The sequence below is a fragment of the Taudactylus pleione genome, unplaced genomic scaffold (assembly GCF_031769625.1).
Source record: "Taudactylus pleione unplaced genomic scaffold, aTauple2 ptg000305l, whole genome shotgun sequence".
NCBI lineage: Eukaryota > Metazoa > Chordata > Amphibia > Anura > Myobatrachidae > Taudactylus > Taudactylus pleione.
The window spans coordinates 3,432,078-3,456,986 of NW_028284706.1; the positions used below are offsets into that span (position 1 = coordinate 3,432,078).

A 24,909-nucleotide genomic window follows, 5' to 3' on the forward strand; every position below is an offset into this window, starting at 1 on the left:
ATCACATCGTCCTATCTGATGTGCTACATGTCAGATAGGATGATGTAGTGCACATCGTATAGTGAGTACACACAAATGACAATTACACAGTATATTATCATTTACATTTTACCCATGTTTTCATTGATCTACAGTACGATGATTCCATAGTGTGTACTGGGACACGATTAATTGGGTACAATCTGACAGAAACAATGTTTTACAAGATCACAGGGCACAAAAAGTCATAGGCAGCAGATCAAACTAAAACAATGATTCACCAAATCAAAAGCATAGAAAGTTAAGGCCCCCATTTACTAACAAGTTTTATCACCAAAATGAGTGATAAATTTCACTGTGTATGATAAATGGTGCTCCAGCCAATCAGCTCCCAACTGTCATTTTTATAACAGTTGACAGTTGGGAACTGATTGGCTGGAGCAGCATTTATCATACACAGTGAAATGTATCACTCATTTTGGTGATAAAACTCGTTAGTAAATGAGGCCCTAAGTATATTAACCTTTTTTGCTATAATTGGGTACAATCCCCAGACACAATATATTGCTCAGAAGACTGCATAGTGTATACTCTCAATATTGTGTGTTCTGGGATTAGTGAAACTGGAACAATTGTCGCAACTTTTGTTACATCATTCAAATGTGTACCTAGCTCGCTAGTCTTTGAAAAGTCAGGTAATTAAAACCGATTGGATTACAAACCGCATTTATAGTATATACTGCATATGTCTATTGAATATTGATGCGAATGTACAGTTATAAAATTGTTTGGAAACAATAAATGATGTTTGTGTGACCAGCTTGGTTTACATTAGACTGCAGACATGGGTAGTGTCACACGTTATTGCTGCAGTTATTTCTCATCTCCCTTTGAAAATTTGCTTTGTAAAATGACGTTTCAGTGTAAGAAGCCCACCTCAGATTAACCCTATTTAGCAACCACTGCCCAGGAATGAAAGAGGAAACACCCTATGGATAATCTTTGGTAAAAGCTCATTTAAATATTACTTTTCTCATTTCCTTTTAAGTGTTGGGCTTTACATAATCTTACACCTAGATCATCAAATGCTTAGGGAACCCTTTCATTGCCTACACCTCTCAGGCAGCAGAATATCTGACTGTGGATGAACCATTTCAAAAACATATCTCTATCTACATATACAGCGAATTAAAATTTATATTCCATTTCCAATCAATAAATTACCTTCCTACACAAATTGGGATATTCTCATATAGTAAAGATACTCACCACATAGTGTATACACTGACTTCTGATCCAGCTGTACTCACACTCATCCATAGCTGTGTAGACAGTTGCACACACCCATAGCAGTGCATGCAGGAGCAGAGCAGGTCTCTCAGCAGTGAAAGAGTGCGCCATCCTCACACACCTGCCGCCTGCAGTCCGAGGCGTCCCATGTGACCGTCACAGCCCCGGGTGACAGGTGAGCGTCTCATTCTGCTGATCCAGCCCCATTCCTCCTCCAGCTCCGGGGTATCAGGTAGTTTCCCACCCTCACCTCCACTTCTGCCCGACTGCACCGCTGAGCCACAACTCTCATTGCTAGTGACCCCAGCCACTATGTCGTCTCCCGCGGCGGAGTCCCCCACTAAGAAAAAGCAGGGTCTGAGGCAGAGGCTACTGAAACTTTTCTCCAGGAGTGAGGTGAACATAAATGAGAAATCCAGGACGCGCAGTGAGGGAGACAGGAGCCCGGCAACCCCTAGGGAAGACCACCTGGACCACAAGGGCAGGAGCAGCTGGAGTGAGAAGAGGGGACGGAAGGACAGGTAAGGGGCAGAGGAGAAGGCTTTGGAAGAATGTAATATGAAAGGACTGGCTAATATTGGCTCATATGCTTTGTGCATAATACTAAATAACTGTATATATTCAGGCATAGGCAACATCCAAAGAACTACAAGTCCCAGAAAGCAAAGTATGGAAAGTTATGTTGGAACTTTAAGTTTTTGAACAGCTGTTATCTATTTGGTGTATATTAAAACCATATATTATAGACAGCATGTGCTAAATGGGTTTACATTTAGCATGTCAACATTCAGAATGTTGACACTGACAGAATGTCAACACAATAAAGTTGATATACGAGTTTAGTGTCAGGATTAAGCTGTGGTTAGGTTTAGGGTAAACTGAGAAGTCAATGGAAAAACGCATTGTGGACATGCTACCGTCAACATTCTGGCAATGTCGACTTTGTCAATGTCGAAAAGCTGTCCATGTTGACCTTCTGACCATGTATACATTCTGTTGTTGACATTCTGAATGTTGACTTTTTATACCACACCCACTAAATGTGTTCACATTATGTGTCATTTTATGACTACTGTGTTTATACATGATGATTGTACTGATTAAAGAGGCATCAGAAGAGATGGAAGATATATATATATATATATATATATATATATATATATATATATATATATATATAGGCTGGAAACAAAGTTATCCCCTTAGGTGCAAGTTACTATTTAGTCAAAACATGATGGTAATGGGGACTGTATTGTGGTCATGTGTACTGTAATTTGTGGTTGTGTTTACTGCATTGTGGCCATGTTTACTGTATATTGTTGTCATGTGTATTGCCTTGTGGCAATGTGTACTGTATATTGAGGCAATGTGTACTGCGTTATGGTAATATGTACTGCATTGCGCCCATTAGTATTGTGTTGTGGCAATATGTACTGTATATTGTGGCAATGTGTACTGTATATTGTGAAAAGTGTACTGCATTGTGGTAATGTGTACTGTATATTGTGGTAATGTGTACTGCAATACCGTCATGGGTATTGTGTTGTGGCAATTTGTACTGTATATTGTGGAAATGTGTATTGTGGAAATGTGTACTGCATTGTGGTAATGTGTATTGTATATTGTGGAAATGTGTACTGCATTGCGGCCATGGGTATTGTATTGTGGCAAAGTATACTGTATATTGTGGTAATATGTACTATATTGTTGCCATGTGTACTGTGTATTGTCGTACTGTATTATTGTAATTTGTACTGCATTGTGGCAATACCTACTGTATATTGTGGACATGTTTACTGCATAGCAGTAATATGTACTGAATTGTGGCCATGGATGAGGACAGTTTAAGATAGGATGGGGCCTGTGTGCAGCCTCCGTGCATGCCCCCTCCTCTCTGGCAGTGCAGTAAACTCTGGCTTTGTGTCAGAGTCTACTGGTCATGTGCATGTCTCTGGGGCCATCTGGGTCCATGTTGCCTGCACTATGGGCCGATTCAGACCCACTTGCTAGGCTACGTTCGCACGCAGCCTGCCGATGTTTGCAATCTGTGCATGTATATGCATCGCATTGCGTGAACTAGGCCATGTGATCGGGAAGCGTTCACTCCCTGCGCATAGCCAGGTTGCTAGAATGAGTGACAGGACAAGCCGTTTGTGGGTGGTGCCAGGGGATCGTCGATGGAAACTACGGAGTGGTGGTGCGAACGCAGGCATGCTTGAGCGTCTTAACGCCGTTTCAGAGGCGTGCATAATTAAGACGCAGCGTCATAGTATACGTCACATGGTTGTTTTACACACTGAAGCACTCGCAGTTCTTGTGGTAGGTCTGGTCAACCACAAGTGCTGCATTCGCTTCCAATGGTACTTGATGTTACTGATTGTTGCATACACTTCCTGGAGATGACGTCTATAAGTGAGTGTCTTAAGGCAGGCTGGTGAGCGTCTAAATACACACCGCGGTCACACACCAGGACATAGTGGGTGTACTAATTCCTTGCCGTGCGATCGCGGATTTGCATACTTTTGCTGCGTGTGAATGCATCTAGCGAGCGGGTCTGAATCGAGCCCTATGTCACCAGAGACTTCTTTACTGCGCATGCACAAATCTCTGGGAAAATGGCTGGTGATTTCTGTCTGCAGTGCCGGCCGACGCAGCACTCTGGAGAAATAAGTATCATTATATGGGTGCAGAGTGTGCACTGTGGGCCCTCTGGACACCTTGCACCCCTTTTTAGATATGCCAATGCCATAGGAATTGCATTGTAGCAATGTATACTGTATATTGGGGCAATGTATACTGTATATTATGGTCATGGGTACTGCATTGTGGCCAGCGTTCTTCCGTGTGAACTGATAAATTTGTTATGTTTTTAGTCTTTTATTTGTATAATTAGGTCTGTATATTTACTTATGCGCCACAGTATGTAAACAGCAGACTCTCATCTAGAATACACTAATAAATATTTTACAATAGTGAATAGTGTCATCGTAGCTGTAGATTATATCAACTGTATTGCAAAGACTGCTAGAAGTCTGCTAATAGAGTATTTACATTCGTGATCGTAATGTCAATAGGGGTTGTCTGCTTATTCTTGTAGATGTCCGACTTTCAACTTCAACAACTACTGTATGTATGTAATGTCATAACTCTTTACAGGGATTACCAATGACATTATAGCACCATCTTAGATGAAAGAAACATTCTGAGAATATATGCAAAACATCAATTAAGTATTATAGAAGCTTCTTGTGGAGTCTGGTAACACCCAGGGCCTGTGAACAGAGGCAACCACTCGGGTGACGTGACACAATAGCACATTTAGTACAGAGGAGTGTTACTTTTGTATCTGGAAGTTTTTGTGCTTTAATTTGAACGATTTCAGTTGATTTGCTTATGCACTTCCTACAGGAACAAAATTATCTTTTTTTTTTAGGATACAGCAAACTATTTTGCCATTCATAGAGTATCAGAACAACTGTGAATAATAAACAAAAATATTTCTTTATCATTGCTTGCTGCCATATTCTACCTCACTATTCTATGAAACGTAGTTAATTATGTGGTGCAAAGTACACAAATTTGCAGTTACCCACCAACCTGATTCTAACTGTAGGTCATCTTTAATGGTTTACAATCGCTATAATGTGTTGCAATCCTTAGCATGCAATTAAATGTAAACTTTTAATTGTCTAATGTGAACTAAATTTTGACATGCATTTTGCGCTAATTCATTTTCACCACCTCTTGAGCAGGTCGGGACTTGGGGCTTGATTCAGAGCCACTCACTGCTGGCGAGCGCTTGCTCTGAATCAGTTCGTGTTTTTTTTTTTTTTTTCCAAGCCCGCTCTCAAAGCTGTGGATGACCTGGAGTCCATTGCGATTATCGTGACCATCGGGCTTGCGACGAGACCCTGTGGTAAGGTTTCTGCTTCCGCAAGCCCGAGTGGACTAGTGATGTCAGTAGGGCCGCCCACAAACGGCAGGCGTTCCTAAGGGAACGCCTGCGTTTGTGCAGCCACCCCCCCTCCCCGCCTACAAAACGGGGCGAGCTGTCACTCACCATCGACAACCGCCCCGTCTTGTAGCGAGACCCATAGCTACTGAGCTGCAGTCGCTGGATGGGTCTCGGGCACGTGCACGCCGGAGGCTCTGAATCAGCCCCTTGGTTCACAACCACTGGATACCCTACTTAATGACTAATTAGGCAAAAATAAGTTTTTAATTAGTTTCATTTGGGCAATAATGACGTCAGTTTTGGGGTGAAAAAGTGCAGGAAAATGGGTTGTTGTGGTATAGGTATTTAGGGGTGCTATATGAATGGGACAGGTGGGAGTTAGAGGTGTATTTTGAAGGTTTTTTAAAAGTGTCTTTAAATAATTCAAATATTTACTTATAGGTATTTTTATGCTTTCTTTCATTATATTTGCCTGTTTGAGAAATATGCATAAAACAGCCATGACACAATTTAAAACCCCCAAATTAGGGCCACTAAAACACTTATATTGTTATCTTATATCACTTTGGCCGGGATGTACTAACGGGGGAAATGCGGTAAAACTGCATTCCCCAAATGTACTGCATACCCCAAATGTGCGATGCATTCCTGTGCTTTGTCCCGATGGGTAATGCCACCTTTAGGTGGCGTTACCCAATGGAAGCCTATGGCCTTCTCGTTGGGATGCTCCACGCTCCCATCACCCCACACGGCACGCATCCTTCTGCGCATGTGCAGAAGGATGCCAGGGGGACTTCTGAATGTTAAACCCAGAAGTCGCTCGGTCCGTGGCAATCGCAAAGGACAGCTCTTATCGGGGGAGCTGTCCTTTGCGATATTCTTAGTACATACCGCGGTAATGAACCGTGGTATGTACCCAATGTCAGGGGGTTGTACCGCATCGCTTAGTACATCCCACCCTTTGCCTTTTTCTGGGGTACAGGCAGATCTCCCCATTTTCACCTATACTTATTGCATGTAAAACCACAAAGAATTTTTGCGTGAATGCCGCATTGAGATTTTTAAAATTGAAGTGTGTGAAAAATGGGTACGCGCATAGAAGCAATTACCGAAACTCACACGCAAAGGGTGTGAAAACTTAGCACATGAAAAATTATCGCATAATAGATTTCTAGGAACACTTTACATGTGTACAAAGTGCTTATTTGTTAATAATGCCTGATAATTACAGTCAGGTGCATAAATATTGGGACATTGACAGAATTTTCATATTTTGCCCTCTATTCACCACCACAATGGCTTTGAAATGAAACAAACAAGATGTGCTTTAACTGCAGACTTTCAGATTTAATTTGAGGGTAATTACATCCAAATCAGGTGAACGGTGTAGGAATTACAACGGTTTCTATATGTGCCTCCCACTTTTTAAGGGGCCAAAAGTAATGGGACTATCAACTCAAAAGCTATTTCATATGTGGAAGTGTAAATTATGTGGGACAGATATGTGGAAGTGTAAATTATGTGGGACAGGTATGTGGAAGTGTAACTTATGTGGGACAGGTGTGTGGAGGTGTAAATGATGTTGGACAGCTGTGTGGAGGTGTATGTGGGGTTGTTGTATTGATGGCAGAGGGGGTTTTGAACTTGCAGAATGAGATAAATGTTTTTATTTCAACTTATCACAAATGTGTATAAAACGCTGAAAACCTACTTTACATACATTTTTCTGAACCCCAAAATACTGGAAAGAGTTTAATTTGCTGAAAAACACTTACATGCTATTATCTATCAAAAACATATAAAGCATGTTTTCACTGATTATCCACTTATTGCACAATAATTATATGATTATGTGTTAGGGATGCAGTTTATAGACAGGCGGACTAAATGCCGCCGGTCTATATCCTCACACGAGAAGCCCGACGGGGGACTTTAGATAGGTGTCAAAATACAGACGCCGGACCGCCGACAGCCCGAACGAGGTAAGTCAGGGGCGTACTTAGCATTAGCTGTGGGGGGCAGGGGGATATAGTTTTAGGGAGTGTAGCGGGGTTAGGTTTTGGGGGGGAAGGTTAGGATTAGGCACCCCTAGGGGTAGGTTAGGGCTAGGCACCCTCCCACGGGAGGGTTAGGTTTAGGTTGTGGGAAGGGAGGATTAGGTTTAGGCACGCACGGGGGGACTTATGGTTAGGCACCACCCCATGAGTTTTAGGGTTAGGCACCCCTAAGGGAGAGTTAGGGAGGGTTAAGGTACTTACCAGCTGGCGTCGTGATATCCTGCTGTTGGGCTTCACATGTCGGGATTTGAACCCGCAGCTAAACAGCCACCGGTATTACATACTGTTTCCATGTTATATGCAGTATGTTATTAAATTGTGTAGTGTTCATTTTCACTGATTATCAATATATGAAACCATACCTGTGGGGCTATATATTTTATATAATGAAGGACATTAGAAATATCGGAGGCTATAGTATTTAAAAAGATGGCTGCTGGATAATTGATATACAGGTGCATCTGATGTAAGCACCTTTTAGGCAATTAGGAGGGTGTCAGGTTGCGGCCTAGGATCGTCCGTTGCTCACCTCTGCACCGGCTTCCTCTGATCTCCCATGTGTTCAGACGTCAGGTTCCACGGAGAGTAACGTGCTGAGTATCCTGCTTAGTGCCATGTGAACTGCCTTAGTTTGCTCCATGCCTGGCTTTTGCGGTTGCCAGCATGGATGCAGCCATGACAGTCTGCATCACCTGACGACTCCATACCGAATGGTAGCTGCTGCTGGTCAGGTGACGCTGTACACCAATGATCTGCTACTGCTGGGGATAAAGCCAGACTCCGGATCACAGGAAGTTGCCTGTGCAACGTTGTCGCTACGAGTGCTTCTTTGCTGCTACCTTGTTCTCCTGTGTCTTTTGTGGATTATTGCTGACATCCTTTGCAACAATGTACGGACCATCTTACCTGTGGGCCGAACGATTACCATCTCTCACCGCAGCAGTGCGATTGTTACCTAGCCTGTGTGCAAGTTACCAGCTCCCTGTGCAACAGTGTACTGACCATCTTACCTGTGTGCCGGATGATTACCATCTCTCCCCGCAGTAGTGCAATTGTTACCTAGCCTGTGTGCAAGTTACCAGCTCCCTGTGCAACAGTGTACTGACCATCTTACCTGTGTGCCGGACGATTGCCATCTCTCACTGCAGCAGTGCGATTGTTACCTAGCCTGCGTGCAATTTACTTACTCCCTCTCTGCAGCAGTGTACGGAACATCTTACCTGTGTGCAAGGGAGCGTCCAAGACCCCTCTGGATTGCTATTTGGATCTGTCTCCAGCAATTGGCCTCAAAGAGTCCTCCTCTCCCTCCTGGCTGACACTTCTATTTAGAAGTGTGTTCTCCAGGGCCATTGTATATTCGACTCCATTTCCCACGGAGTCAGACACCAGTGCAAAGGACCGCAACCTGCCAGCTGGGTGCAGCAAAACCCATATCCCGATTGGTAGGGGTTACTGGTGAACACCTCCCGGCTGGTTAGACTCCACACCTTTGCACTGGTCTTGTCAATGTTTGACATCCACGGATGAGGAAGTCTTATATACAGGCCCCATGCCTACGATTCCTTCCACAACCCGGGACTCCTGCTTTCACCCCCTCTACAGGGGAATCTCCTGCCAAGACCGTGACAGTTTGCACAGGCCCAATGGAAGCAGCTGGGTGTCAGGCGGCGAGTGCGCTGCAGGATTTAACCACTCGCATGGACAATCAGGAGGCGGCCCAACACCAAGTAGGCCGGTACCTGCAAGAGCTCTCGGGGCAGCCGATGAGTATTCAGGCATCCCTGGCAACCCTTCTTCCTTCTTCAGCGGTGATAACTCCACCTAATCCTCCAGTTCCACCCACGGACTCCAGTGGTCTGAGGTCACATTTTCAGCTAGCCACACCAGAACGCTTTGATGGAAACCCTCATTGGTGTTGCGGGTTCATCAATCAGTGTGAAATACTTTGAATGCTTGCCACAACATTTTCCAACTCTCTCTGGGAACAGGCCGACCCTATTGTTTCCAATGATGACTCGTTAATTACCTCTTTTAAAAGGATCTTCGATGAGCCCAGTCGCACGGCCTCTGCATCCGCAGATCTATTACGAGTCCGCCAAGGGATACATACAGTTGGACAATACGTAGTCCAATTTCAGACTATTTCCTCAGCATTGAGGTGGAACAAGGAGGCACTGAAGGTGGCCTTCTTCCGTGCCTTTCTCTCTCTATCAAAATTGCTCTACGTCACCGGGAGCGTACCAATAGCAAAGGCCGGTGGGACCATGCCCAAAGTTTTCTGTCTCAAACAGTGTACTATACCCCTTCTCCTGGGAGCAGTAGGGAAGAGCCTATGCAGGTCAATCGGTCACGTCTCTCTGCGGCAGAGCGGACTAGACGATTTCAGAATAAACTTTGCTTGTACTGTGCTGCTTCGGACCATATCCTAAAGAACTGTCCTCTCTTTACGGGAAATGCAAGACCCTAACTGGTTCTGGGTGCGTCCAGTTAGGGGTTTTGATTGAACCCACCTATACTTTAGATATTTTTTTGCCCGTTAAGCTTTCCTATAAAGAGAAGACTAAAGACCTAAAGGCCCTGGTGGATTCCAGAGCAGCAGGGAATTTCATTTCCAAAGCCTTGGCGGTATCCTTAGGAATTCCAGTAACACCCCTTGCGTCCAAATTGGATCTCTCGGGAGTAGACGGAAGCATAATCTTTGGTAACTCAGGTTCCTCCTCTACCCATGCTGTATCCCTGCAAGTGGGCTGCCTACATAAAGAAACATTGGTTTTCTTCGTCCTCTCCAGAAGTTCCTACGAAATGGTATTCGGCTTACCCTGGCTCAGGAAGCACAATCCCACTCTAGATTGGTCCACAATGCAAGTACTGGCTTGGGGGCCAAAATGTAGCCATCAGTGTCTTACCCATGTGATACCGGTACATACCCACTCTATACATACTCCGCCTTCTCTAGCATCTCAATGTTCTAAAGAACCTTTGGACTCCCACCTACTAGTAGTCTATCACGAGTTTGCGGATGTCTTTGATGTACAATTGGCAGACAAGCTACCTTCCCATCGCCCATGGGATTGCTATATTGATTTACTATCGGCGAAGATGCCTCCCAGGGGTCGAGTTTATCTACTGTCTGTGCCTGAGTCTACCGCCATGGCCGAATATATCAAAGAGAACTTGGCAAAGGGGTTCATAAGACCTTCCTCTTTGCCTGCTGGGGGGGGGTTCGGCCTTGCATCGACTATAGGAGCCTCAACGCAATCATGGTGAAGAACCGTTACCCATTACCCCTTATTTCTGAACTGTTTGACAGGGTACAGGGAGCCTGTGTCTTTTCCAAACTAGACCTATGTGGAGCATACAATTTGATCCGTATCAAATCCAGTGACAAATGGAAAACCGCGTTTAATACATGTGATGGACATTTTGAGTATCTCATAATGCCATTCGGACTATGTAATGCTCCTGCAATTTTCCAAGGATATATCAATGAAATTTTCAGGGATGTGCTCTACAAATTCATGGTAGTACATCTCGATGATATACTAATATTTTCCGAGAACCTGCAATCTCATCGACGTCATGTCAAGGAAGTTTTGACCCGTCTTCGAGGAAATTGCCTGTATAGGAAGCTTACTAAATGCCTCTTTGAGCAGGCATCTGTGCCATTCCTTCGACATATCATTTCAGGCAACTCTTTGAACATGGACCCAGAGAAATTGGAAGCCATTCGAGGTTGGCCCCTGCCAACTACTTTAAAGGCCATACAATGTTTCTTAGGGTTTACAAACTATTACAGAAGGTTCATTCTGAATTTCTTCTCTGTTGTAGCTCCCATTACAGCTCTCACGAAGAAGTGTTCCAATCCGTCATGTTGGTCACCCGCAGCCACTGCAGCCTTTGAAAGATTAAAGTCTGCATTTTGTAATGCTCCGATCTGCCATCAACCTCATCTAGGGCAACCTTTTACTTTGGAGGTAGATGCATCTTTGGTGGGAGTGGGAGTGGTGCTCTCTCAGTTGGGGGACGATGGGAAGTCCCATCCTTGTGGATACTTTTCTAGGAAATTCTCTCCGGCTGAGAAAAATTACACTATTGGAGACCGAGAATTACTAGCCAGGCATTTGGCTCTAGAGGAATGGAGACATCTATTGGAGGGTGCAAAATTCCCATTTACCATCTATACGGATCATAAAAATTTACTCTACCTCCAGACAGCACATTGCTTGAATGCCAGACAGGCACGCTGGTCTCTCGTTTTCACACGCTTTAATTTCAAGTTGCAATTTCGACCTGGTACTCTAAACAAAAAGGCTGATGCTCTGTCCCAGTCTTTTTTAGCTCCTTTTGAAGAAGATCTGCAAAAAGTTCAAACAGTGTTAAATCCTCTGGTCTAGGCCCCCACTCAACTATTGACTTCCCCACCACGGAAAATTTTTGTGGCTCCTCCTTTAAGGAAGAAATTACTGACTTGGGCTCATGCTTCCCTCTTTGCTGGACACGCTGGCATTCACAAGGCACATAAGTTTTTACAACGTTCCTATTGGTGGCCTTCTATGCGTGAGTATGTCTACAACTTTGACATGGCATGTGCTATGTGTGCGCAACATAAGTCTAGTCGTAGGAAAATCATTGGCCCTCTTCATCCATTAGCTGTGCCAGATGTTCCTTGGACTCACATTTCTATGGATTTTTTCTCAGAGCTACCATCATCTAAAGGTTGTAACACGATTTGGGTTGTGGCTGATCGCTTCTCGAAGGTGGCCCATTTTATTCAGCTGACCGGACTTCCTTCAGCTCCACAACTAGCTAAGGTCTTTATCCAACAAAGCTTTAGACTCCATGGGTTACCGAAGGAGACAGTGTCCGATCGTGGAGTACAGTTTATAGCCAGATTCTGGAGAGCCTGTGGGATCAAACTAAAATTTTCTTCAGCCTACCATCCGCAGACTAACGGCCAGACGGAGAGGGTAAATCAGAAACTGGAAACTTTTATCAGGCTCTTTGTGAGTTCCTCACAGGATGATTGGGTTGACCTCTTGCCCTGGGCAGAGTGTGCTCATAACTTTCAATATCACTTCTCTTCGAACTCTACACCATTCTTCACAGTATATGGCAGGCACCCTCGAGTGCCGGACTTCCCAGACCTTCCAGTTATTGAGGTTCCAGCTGTTAATGAATTGATGAAGTCGTTTTCAGAACATTGGAAGGAGATCCATTGTTCCTTAAACTAACCTCTCGGAATTATAAGAAGTTTGCCAAGAGGAAACGTGTAGCTGTTCCCCTTTTGAAAGTGGGGGACAGGGTATGGCTTTCCTCAAAAAAAATATGCTTAAGAGTTCCAAATATGAAACTGGCTCGATTCATCGGACCTTATCGCATCCTTAAGGTAATCAACCCTGTGGCTTACAAGCTAGAACTTCCTCCTCAACTCAGGATTTCCAATACCTTTCATGTATCCTTGTTACGCCCTTTGGTACTTAAAATGTTCCAGCAGACTCCCCTTAAAACTCCTCAGGTTCAAATTCATCGGGGGGTTGAGTTCGAGGTGGAAAGGATCCTGGATTCTCGGCATCGGGGAAATAATCTTCAGTACCTCATTGACTGGAGAGAGTACGGACCTGAAGAACGAGCTTGGATTAAAGCAACTGACGGACATGCTCCTTATCTGGTACGAGCCTTCCATAAGAAGTTTCCTGAGAAGCCTTGTGGGCGTCCGGAGTCCGCCCTGAAAGGGGGGGTAGCGGCCTAGGATCGGCCGTTGCTCACCCCTGCGCCGCTGATCTCCCATGTGGTCAGACGTCAGGTGCGGCGGTGAGTAACGCGCTGAGTATTCTGCTCATACCAAATGGTAGCTGCTGCTGATCAGGTGACGCTGTACACCAATGATCTGCTACTGCTGGGGATAAAGCCAGACTCTGGATCACAGGAAGTTGCCTGTGCAACGTTGTCGCTACGAGTGCTTCTTTGCTGCTACCTCGTTCCAGGTTCTCCTGTGTCTTTTGTGGATTATTGCTGACATCCTTTGCAACAGTGTACTGACCATCTTACCTGTGTGTCAGACGATTACCATCTCTCACCGCAGCAGTGCGATTGTTACCTAGCCTGTGTGCAAGTTACCAGCTCCCTGTGCAACAATGTACTGACCATCTTACCTGTGTGACGGACGATTACCATCTCTCCCCGCAGCAGTGCAATTGTTACCTAGCCTGTGTGCAAGTTACCAGGTCCCTGTGCAACAGTGTACTGACCATCTTACCTGTGTGCTGGACGATTGCCATCTCTCACTGCAGCAGTGCGATTGTTACCTAGCCTGTGTGCAATTTACTTACTCCCTCTCTGCAGCAGTGTACGGAACATCTTACCTGTGTACAAGGTTTTCACCTCTTCGACGCAAGGGAGCGTCCAAGAACCCTCCAGATTGCTATTTGGATCTGTCTCCAGCAATTGGCCTCTTAGGGTTCTCCTCTCCCTCCTGGCTGACACTTCTATTTAGAAGTGCGTTCTCCAGGGCCATTGTATATTCGACTCCATTTCCCATGGAGTCAGACACCAGTGCAAAGGACCGCAACCTGCCAGCTGGGTGCAGCAAAACCCATATCCCGATTGGTAGGGGTCACTGGTGAACACCTCTCGGCTGGTTAGACTCCGCACCTTTGCACTGGTGTCGTCAATGTTTGACGTCCGTGGATGAGGAAATCTTATATACAGGCCCCACGCCTATGATTCCTTCCACAACCCTGGACTCCCGCTTTCACCCCCTCTACAGGGGAATCTCCCACCGAGACCGTGACAGAGGGTTTAAAAAGAGGTGATAGGCAATATGGGAGATACATCATCTGAGGAAGCCGCTGACCACTCACAAATGAGAGGTAGGGAAACGCATCACAAGGACTCTATCTCTCGTCACTAGCTTCGAGTAATATCCTGGAACCACGCTGTGTGCTGCGTTTTGAAAGCTGAAGCTCCGGACCAAGTATACTCCTCACTGTAAGCCTCTGCATAGACTGCATTGTGGAAATCCTGGCAGCAGGGAGGTAGGAGGAGGATATAGGGGCCTATTCATCATAACTTAAAATTATCTGGAGGTAATTAGGTTTAGAACTCCCATGGAGTTCTACCTAATTACCGGAGGAATTCATCATTCCTCCTCTCCATAACTATTCCGAAAAGCTGTCATTTTTGCGATGACAGCTATTCGGGAAATAGATAGTTTTCCTTATCTACACTAACTTACCACAGTTGGAATCTGTGATGCGCATGCGCTATTACATTCGTAAAACCAGCGCATGCACAGTACTACCTACAGCTGCGGTAATTTTGAAAAATGACAGTAGCTGATTGGCTGGTAGTTTATCACTTTCCAGAGCTTAGTACATCATAATGTGAAAGTAATAAAAAGAGCCGTCAGAAGTATAATCACCATGCAGTTGTTAGGAGGGTGTCACAACCGCCCAGTGGCCTTTTAGAGACCAATAATATTTGGAAAATGTAAAACAGCGCTATATGGGGAAGTTACGGATCAATATGTCAAATAAGCAAATAAGCACACAGAATTATCGCAGCTGTAATCAGTGCTGCGCTTTTGTGAATGTAACGGTGCATGCGCAGCACTGATTACAGCTGCGGAAAGTTAGAGCAGATAAGGAAAAGTATCTATTTTCTGAAAAGCTGAATGACAGCTTTTCGGAATAGATACTTATGGAGAGGAAGAATGATGAATTCCTCCGGTAATTAGGTAGACCTCCATGCGAGTTGTAAACCTAATTACCTCCATCAATTTTTTTAGTTGTGATGAATAGGCCCCATAATGTGGCCATCAAGTGGCTCAGCATAGTAAAAAATCCATAAAAGACCCCATGAATGAGAACTATTAAGGGGCGGTTTTCTGTATTGTTTGCAAATTTCCACATGGTACAGCTAAATGACCTTTGATTTGCATTACTGGAGTCCTGGCGAGGTGTACTTTGCGCCACCTCATTTATTTATTTATTATTTATTAACAGTTTCTTATATAGCGCAGTATATTCCGTTGCGCTTTACAATTGGAAACATTGATAGAACAAAACAGGGTAATAACAGACAGACATAGAGGTAAGAGGGCCCTGCTTGCAAGCTTACAATCTATAGGCATATGACACAGTGCTTTACAATCCGTAGAGAAGTCAAACATCTAATAGCAACAAAAAAAATACATGAACTGAAAATCATACCACTACATGTGTGGAATACAGCAAATCTAAGCATGTCATGGCAACCACAGGCCTTCATATTTTAACTTGTAGCTAACAGCTGTTGAACCTGCCTCTTCTGCTTTGGTTTGGGTTCCCCCAATTCTCCTTAATATATATATTTGTGAAATGTGTAATATTTTATAGATTGTTCTCAATAAGGGGCATATTTATTAATAAATTCTTCCCTTAAATCATGCGGAAATTATTGTTTTCGCATGTCTAAGGGCAGACTTAAGCATCACTTAAATGTACCAATACAGGAATCAGGAGTCTCTGTCCAACGCCCCCTGTAATAGCCGTCCCCATAGAAAACTATATAGCTTTGCTACGTGGATCTTGCCTGCATTTGATGTTATCCCATTGACTGCAAAGGGGGATGCCCTGCTGGAGAGGGATCTTGTGATCCCCCTCCGGTGGACTGCAGGAGGGTTTTTTCTGCATTGCGCATTTGCAGCTGGAAAGCCATACGTGCAGGAACCCGGGAATGGGCTTATACCTTATAGGTAGCACAACGTGATACTGCATGCAATCACTTTACTTTTACCTGATTGCAGGGACTGGCTCTTATTGGAGCCTGTGTCCCAACAGTTGTTATTAATACATTTAAGCAAATAAAAAATCCTTATTGCTGCGATTTGCAGCAATAAGATTTATTAAAATTTGGAGTCTTGTCGCAATTTTCATTAATATGGCCCTAAGTGACTTTATATTTGATATCAGAATATAGTAGGGAAAGCACTGAGAGGTATTTATACAGTATGTTGCTTGATACTGTTCAGTCAAAACAAATTTCTATCCCTACAGTGTTATTGTTAAAAATATTAATACCTTCAAAGGAAGTCATCATTGGAGCAGTTTTTTAATGTCACTTGAACCTTTTTTATATATGATGATATATAGTTTTGGTTTATAGAATAAAATTAGTATTCTCTCCCATCATTGTGTGGATCTAAGTAGGGCTCTGCACATTAGATATAACAGTGGTGTCACAAGGGGGGTGCTGGCCACAGCCAGGTGTAACCCGACGAGGGGTGACACCAAGGTGCAGTCTCCCGCTTAGTGACAGGAGCCGGGTGCTGCACTGTAGCATTAAATGCAGCACTTGGCTCCTGTCACAGTGAGGGAGCCGGCACTCCGCACCACCGGCACCCTCCACCACCCCAGTGATAACCACGGGACGGGGTTCATGCCACAAGGCCAGGCCACACCCTCTATTCGGCGCAGAGCATGCCATTCCTCCCCACACTGGGTGTCACCGTGGGGAGGGACGCCACTGCATCAGAAGTGGTGAAAATAGCCATAATACTTTACATCAATCTTTATATTCCAGGTATCTGGGATGTTATGCTGTTTGTTTCGTTATCTGGGCCCAGCAGAAAAAAATGCATCTACAACTTATTTTTCAAAGTTGCTATCTATGTACACAATGTATGCAAATGAGTAATCATGCAGTTTGGCTTTTTATTATAGATCTAAATATGTTTTGGGAAGTTTGCCCATGTTACCTTGAACATTGAAGCTAAGACCTGTTCTGACCCTGAAGTCAGAATATCTCTGTATGTAAAACAGAAATCCAACATTGTTCAAGCTTGTAGATCATTTTTCAGACATTAATGCATTCCATTCTCAGTATATACAATAGGTTTTCAGTCACCTCTGAACCAGGAGCAAATGAATTCCTCATACAATCTCCAGAAACCAAACAAGGTGACTTGTCTTTATTTATATGTATATATATTATATGTAAATGATGATTATAATTATAACTATTAGACATTCTTATTACTTAGACATTAACAGTTATTTATATATAACACACATATTCTGCAGCGCTTTACAGGGCAGATTTCAATTATTCACAACAGTCCCTGCAACTTTGGATTGTTCAATCTATGGGGTCTATTCACTAAGCTGTGGAGAGAGATAAGGTACAAACCAATCAGCTCCTAACTGTAATTTTTCAAACACAGTCTGTAAAGTGACAAGAGCGGATCGGTTGGTACTTTATCTCCGTCCACTTTACCTCTCTCCAAGGCTTAGTGAATAAACCCCTATATTCCCTACTACATGCACGTGGGGATGAATTCATAATGTTAACATTTACAATGTCGTAAATTATGATGTTAACATTGTTGAAATGTCAACATTGAACGTGTCAGCATCTGCTGAATGTCAACATGTTCACAAGTGAAATATCGCCATTCTGCACAAACCGGCAGCAGAAGGTTAGGCTATTGGAGGGGAGGTTAGGGTTAGGCACTAGGCAGACGGTTAGGATTATGGGTTAGTCATATTTACCAATGGAAGTGACGCAAGATATGCCAGATGTCATCCTGACATCACCGCCGGACCCACCGTACATAACACACCAGGTGTATCACTTTAGACCACAAGAGACGTATTGTCGACATTCTAATAATGTCGACATTTCACCAGTGTCAACATGCTAACTGTTGATGTTGTCAATGTCGACAAGCCAAGCATATCAACAGTCTCATGTCAAAATTATGAGAAACCCATGCAAACTCAGGGAAAGCATACAAATGTCAATATATAGGACCTCATTCAGAGTCAGTCGTTGCGGCCGCACGGTCGTAAGGGAAAAGGGGCCGGATATACAAATGATGCTCTCGCAAGTTGCATCGTTAAGATGAGATCATTCGCTGGGCGAGAGAGGGGAGGATGCGGCCGTAAGACTAAAAACACGCCCCCTTCTCGTTCGCAATACACGTCATCTCCGGGCATATAAGGATTAATCGAGACCATTGGGAACCATCGGAACTGGTCGTAGAGCTTAAGGTTGACCATACCCTCTCTTAAGCACTACGATCAAGTCAGTGTCAAAACCTCCCATGTCACATGTTCCATGACACTACTTAGTTAATTATGCACTCCCATAAAACGCCATTTGCATAGTCAGGCACGCCTGCGCTTGGATCTCCACTCCCCCGTTCACAAGCACCTTCCCCTGTTACCACCTACAAACGCCTCATCCTGTCACTCAAACTAACGACCTGGCCAAGTTGAAGGAGAGAGAAATTTCCGATCGCAACATCTAGTTTGCGCACGCGCATTGCGAAACTTACGCATGCGCTGTTTTGCGAACATCGCTGGGTACGACCGAGCGGCCGCTTGCGACCGAATGAGGTCCATAGTGCCTTGGCTATTGAACCATTAACCTCAGGCTGAGGCTGAAATGCTAACCACTATTCCATTTGCAACTGTGTTGTCCCATTTTTAATTATATATCAATTATGTATTTTTATTTGAAAAAATAGTCTCATTCCATCTGTCAATTTTGGTTTTGTATATTATAACCTCCTGCATTAGTCCCTCATATGCCATAACCATAGAGTGCTTTCATTGTATACTACAATACATACATTTTTGCTATGTGATTATTAATTTCTTGAACACTGAAAATATAGATTTTACTATTTAGAAAATGTACTATTGAAATAGCGGTGGATTGTGTTTGTTTTGTCAAATCTCAGTGCAAATCTGAAATAGTATTATAAAACGGATACTACCAAAGGCCCAGAACCCAGTCTGCTACATAAGAGAAGAGCCAAAAGTGCACTAGGATAATCTGTCCTGAATTTGGCAGCTCGGATAAAAGAACATTCAGCATGTCAGTAAGACACTCTCAGAATCCATCTAAAGTTCATAGTATTGCTTGGAGCCAGAGGATCACAGGATGGAAAATATGTTTTATGCAGGTTAAATAGGGTACTGTACATCATATATTTAAACCGCCACTGAGTTCTGCTCTTTGAATGGGTTCCATATATTTCCATCTCTCCCCTAAGCATCTGCCCTATGCCAAACAATTCATTTAGAGGCTTATAGGGGTATTCAATATGGGTGCGATAACATTGTTTTTTTGCGTTAATATCGCACTTTTTAACTTTTTTGCGTTAATATCACTGGTTTTAGTTTTACACCGTATTCAATTTCAAAGACTTATCGCAGTTTTGAAAACTCTTTGATAAAAAACGGTGATAACTTTTCACCATTGAATAGGTGTCGAAAAAAAGTGCAGAATTGGGGTTTAGGGGTGCAGGCTTAAAAAAAATAGCCTGCACCCCTGAGATTGACGTTTAAAAAGAACTGTGTCAAAAAAGTTTAAAAAAAAATAGGTACACTCCAAAAAATTAATTTAAAAATTGGGGTGCAAAAAAAAAAATGGGAAAAAATTGTTAAACAATAGGGAAATAGGTTCAGGGCTATTCTGCAAGTATGCGGCAGGTGTTTCCTAGAATAGAATTATAGCGGCAGGTGCACAAATGCAGAATTTTTAAAAACTGACTTTAGGGACTTAAAAAAATGCTAGTACCCATTATCACATACCCCAAATTTGATGGGACCACTTAAAAAAACGAAAAAAATAACCTAAGTGCTCTTCTGCATCACTTCTTCAGTGTCGGAAAAAAAACACCTGCTGCGGCTATTTAAATCACCGACTTTCAATTAATGGCTTAAACGGGGGTACCCATAGTGTTCCCCCATGTTTTTACAACTTTAGGGGGGTCTTACAATTATTTTAAGGAAAAATTCGTAACTTTACGCAAATCCAACTTCGGAGTTTCCCGTTTTCGTTAATTTTATTTTGAATACGGGGATAAGCGGGAGCGCGCACCATACCTTTACGCAGAAAAAAACTCCGATATGAAACGTTAACTTCGCCAGGGAAGTTAACCTTTCATATTGAATACCCCTCTTAGAGGTCTATTTACTAAGCTGTGTTAGGAGATAAAGTGAACGGTGATAAGGTACCAGCCATTCAGCTCCTAACTGCCATGTCACAGGCTGTTTATCACTGTTCACTTTATCTCCTAACACAGCTTAGTAAATAGACCCCTATGGGCCTGATTCAGCACAGATTGCAACTGCAATTGTAGCTGCGTAATCGCACACAATGAAGCTGCATAAATATACTAATATCTGCCACCGCTCAGCCAGCATAGAGACGCCCACCGCTGCTTTCTCACATCCGTAATACCTCGCAGTCCTGCGTATACATCGGTACCATCGGAGAACATCGGCCCGTCATGTACAATTACAGCAGGTCTGAACTATCTCAGAAATTGAGTCTTGTTGCATGCAATGAGTACAACAATCGGACGATCTGCGTACGCGGTTGCGATCCATGCTGAATCAGGCCCTATATGGAGGATCATTTCATCATTTTTCAATGAAATTATTTCTCATCAGAAACAAACTCTTGAAATCGTTAACAAAAGTTAACTCCTTAATGACTGCACATTGCCTTTTATCATTGGGTAACATGGTTCTAATTTAGAGCCTATGCACCATGTTTTGCAAATGACAGTCCATGTCTCCAGAGCAACAGGCAATGTTATAATAGGCTATTTGTCTCAAAGAATATGGGCAGCTCTTTTTCACTTGCATAAATGATCTTTCAGATGTTAGTATGCTTTGCAGCAATGGAGTTAATATATATACAAACACACATAGAAAAAATTTCATATTAATATTCACATATTAAAGTATTCACCAAAAATACTACCTCATATCCCTTGCAGGCCTTAATAAATCGCCATTAATGTACTTATCCAAATGTAACTTGCTTCAGGTCTAACTCCCCCAATTTCTACATAATCATGTGACAAAAATGCAATATGTGTTCAAAAATAACTATATTCTATCATATATCACATGCCAAAGTTCCTGTGCTAGAAAGGAAATATTTGGAGCTTACAGAGTTCATTAAATGGAGAAAGCCACACATTCTTTATATTGCCTTCAAAAGCACGGACAGAGAGACATAGATTTGTATTGCTACATTAGAAGATCATTCTGTGGTTATTATTGTTATCCAGAAAATTAGCATAGCTGGATAGAAAGAAAGTTTTGTGATCAGCACTAAAGCTGCTGGAACATATAGTAAATTCTTTCTATTCATTGTTAATGAACTGGAAGGGCCTGAACTATAACAATTATTGCTATTAAATGACAAAGAAAGTTTTTGTCAATAAAATTTCCTTTGTTTCCTTAAGTAAGTCTGCAGCTATATTTCATCCTGGGAATTGTCACTATGTATACACAGGCATCGCAGTTGTATTGTTCTTTGGCTGAGTCATGCAGGAATGAAGTCATCACACACACAAATTCTGGCGTCTTGATTAAATTTCGTTGGCACTAGATCTTTATTCAGTGGTTGAAAATTTTGATTGTAGTGTATTTTACCAGAGGTAGACAATCCTGGATTTGCTTAGTGTAGCTGCCACCTGACTTCAAAAACTGGGCCAGTTCCAGGGTTTCAAGACATTTTACAAACTTACTGTAAAATATAATAATGTCATAAGCCTTTTCTTGTTTTAAAATTGCATGTCTACATACCACTTTTCCAAGTCATCACCCCTATAACATAAGGCTACAACAATCCTAAGCTAGCCATAGGTGACCTGAATAAGTAGGTGCAATGACAAAAACAGGTACCCAACAGTGATATGATGATGCAATATGCAGGGTCCAGCTTTCACCATTACACTACTACACTTATTCCATCCATCAGGTCACAGCGTTACATTAGTCTTATTTTTCTAGCTTTATGTACTTGAACATGTTTTGGCATTAAACATGCTATCTGTAACAATTCATTTTCAGATTCGGCCTTTGCTAGCCTGATTTCTTTTTAACATATTATTCTGCATACATCTTTTTCCCATAAAGAGTTTCCAGTTACCTCTAGTTTTTTTTAATCTTTATTACTTCCCAGTTAATTGCTATTTATTCAAAAAATTCTGTTGCCATATTTTGTTTTTTTACATCAGTATATATTTAAAGCTATAATCTCATATAAAAAAAAAGTATTTGTGTGGGTTACTGTAAGAAGACACATGGTAGTGCCCCCCCCCAAGACAGTATAAATTATTTACATATTGTTTACTAAGCATCATGCGACTACCATAGCAATCACAGTCACATGACATGTAGTGAGCAGAGAGGCTTCAGAATCCCCCTCTTTTCAGCATGAGCGGGATGTACTAACACTGAAATGCAGTCAAACCTCTGAAAACTGCAGTTTTTGGAGGATTAACTGCATTCCCCATATGTGTCTAGCTCTGGAACGCAAAACTTTCCAGAGCTTGTACCCAATAGGCAATACCAACCATAGATGGCATTGTCTAATAGATGCAGTGGCCAGGGCTATTCAATTGTAACCTGCAGCAACCTGCAATAAACCCCTGAGGGAGGCTCAAACAATAATCCATGGTAAGTGCCCTTATCGGGGGTGCAATGAATGCGTTAACCCATAGCTCATGGGCACTTATCCTGGAATCTATGGGATTTAACGCACAAGGAAAGGGATTATAATTGAATAATAGTAATAATACTTTTATTTATATAGTGCTTTTCTCCATCAGGACTCCCACAGCTTTTGCGAGTGGCCAGGTGATGGTCGCGATGGTCGCGACCATCGGGCTTGCGACAAGACCCTTGTGGTAGGGTCTCGTTCCCGCAAGCCCCAGTGAGCTTCTGGCTCTAATAGAGCCGGAAGCTCACCATTGACATCACTGGTGATGTCAGTGGGGCCGCCCCCAAATGGCAGGCGTTCCTTTGGGAACGCCTCTGTTTGGCAAGCCACCCCCCCAACCCACCTACCAAATGGGGCGAGCTGTCGATCAACATCAACAGCCACCCCTTTTGGATGCGAACGCTGGAGTTAGTGATTTCTCGCTCGCTCCAGGGCTTGCGCGTGTGCGCACTGTATGGCCATCGACCCGCTTGCGAGCGCATAGCACTTGCGAGTGGGTCTGAATCAGGCCCTGAATGAATAGATCCACGTGTTGTTCATCCTGCCATGTGTTGTGCATTTGAGAATAGCTCCGGGTGTAAAAGTCTGAGGCTACTAGCACTTTTTCTTACGTTGTAATTTTCGTGGCTAATTGAATCCGGCCCTTAATGTTTTTTAAACGTTAATTTTGAGTATATTTTCCTATTCTAGCTTTCTGAGCCGGTCAGACTTTGTCCTTCTAAAATGAATAGGTTTTGTAGTTATTGCACAAAATGTTATATTGAAACTCAGCCCAAATATTATGTTGTATTCACTATGACCTAAATAATTCCTCACAATAAATGTAATGTATGCTCTTGTGCTAAATCCAGCAGGTCTTATCTTGTGTGAATTGCGATTGTTTTTTTTGTTTAATAAATAAATAAATAAATTGTCTTCCTTTGACAGATTCACTAGTTTCATTGTCAAAATTTACATCTGGATAGTGGATAGTTATAGTAAAATCACCCACTAAAAATTTTGCTCCCCCCTGCCACAAAATGTTTCTGACGCCCCCCCCCCCCCTCCCCATGGCATTTTGGCATAAATTAATCCAGGGCCATTTATACGCAATTTGGCTCCCAGTGCAAAAGTTAAAAATGTGCCCCCACCCCCCCAGACAGTTTACAGTGTTTTTCCTCCTTGTAGTAATGCCCATTACACATTATGCTGCACACCGTAATGCCCCTTACACATTATTCCATGCACCATAATGCCCATTAAACATTATGCCACACACTGTAATGCCTATTACCAAAGTTCCACTTACATATTTGCCCCTGACAGACACCATTTTATGCCCCACAGTAAGGCTTCTAATTACTTTTAAATTACCTGCTCATTGTCAGGGGTCTTATACAGTGCCCCCAGTAGTGGTCCCCCTATGCAGTGCCCCAGGTAGTGGTCCCCCATGCAGTGCCCCTTACATAATTCCCCCAGTATTAGTCCCCCTTATATAGTGCCCCCAGTCCTCACCCACCAGCAGTGTCCCCAGAAGTCCCCCCCAGCAGAGCATCCAGTAGTAGTCCTCCCCCAGCAATGCCCCCAGTAGTAGTCCCCCACCTATGCACTGCCCCCAGCAGTAATCCCCACCTGTGCAGTGCCCCCAGCAGTAATCCCCACCTATGCAGTGCCCTCAGTTATGGTCCCACCAGTGCAGTGCCCCCAGTAGTGGTCCCCCCAGTAGTAGTCCCCCCAGCAATGCCTCCAGTAGTAGTCCCACCCAGTAGTCCAGCAGTGCCCCCAGCTGTAGTCCCCCCAACAATGCCACCCAGTAGTAGTCCCCCCCAGCAGTGCCCCCAGTAGTAGTCCCCCCCAGCAGTCCCACCCAGCAGTGCCCCCAGTAGTAGTCCTCCCAGCAGTGCCCCTAGTAGTAATCCCCCTCTATGCAGTGTCCCCAAGTAGTGGTCCCACCAGCGTGCAGTGCTCCTAGTAGTACCCCCAGCAGTGCCCTTAGTAGTAGCCCTCCCCCCCAGCAGTGCCCTTAGTAGTAGTAGTCCCCCCAGCGCACTTAGTAGTAGTCCGTCCTAGCTCCCAGCAGTGCCCTTAGTGGTAGTAGTCCCCCCCCTCCCAGTGCCCTTATTGGTAGTCCGTCCT

General features: G+C 43.5%; 1 protein-coding gene across 1 annotated transcript in view; it reads left to right on the plus strand.

Annotated features, from left to right (window-relative positions):
* Positions 1-1,581: 1,581 nt before the first annotated feature.
* Positions 1,582-24,909, plus strand: part of CRYBG2 (crystallin beta-gamma domain containing 2) — a 250,499-nt gene continuing 227,171 nt past the window's right edge. Inside the window, exon 1 of the mRNA XM_088442079.1 lies at positions 1,582-1,790. Within this exon, the coding sequence (XP_088298205.1) occupies positions 1,582-1,790 (209 nt within the window). The remainder of the gene's footprint in view (positions 1,791-24,909) is intronic.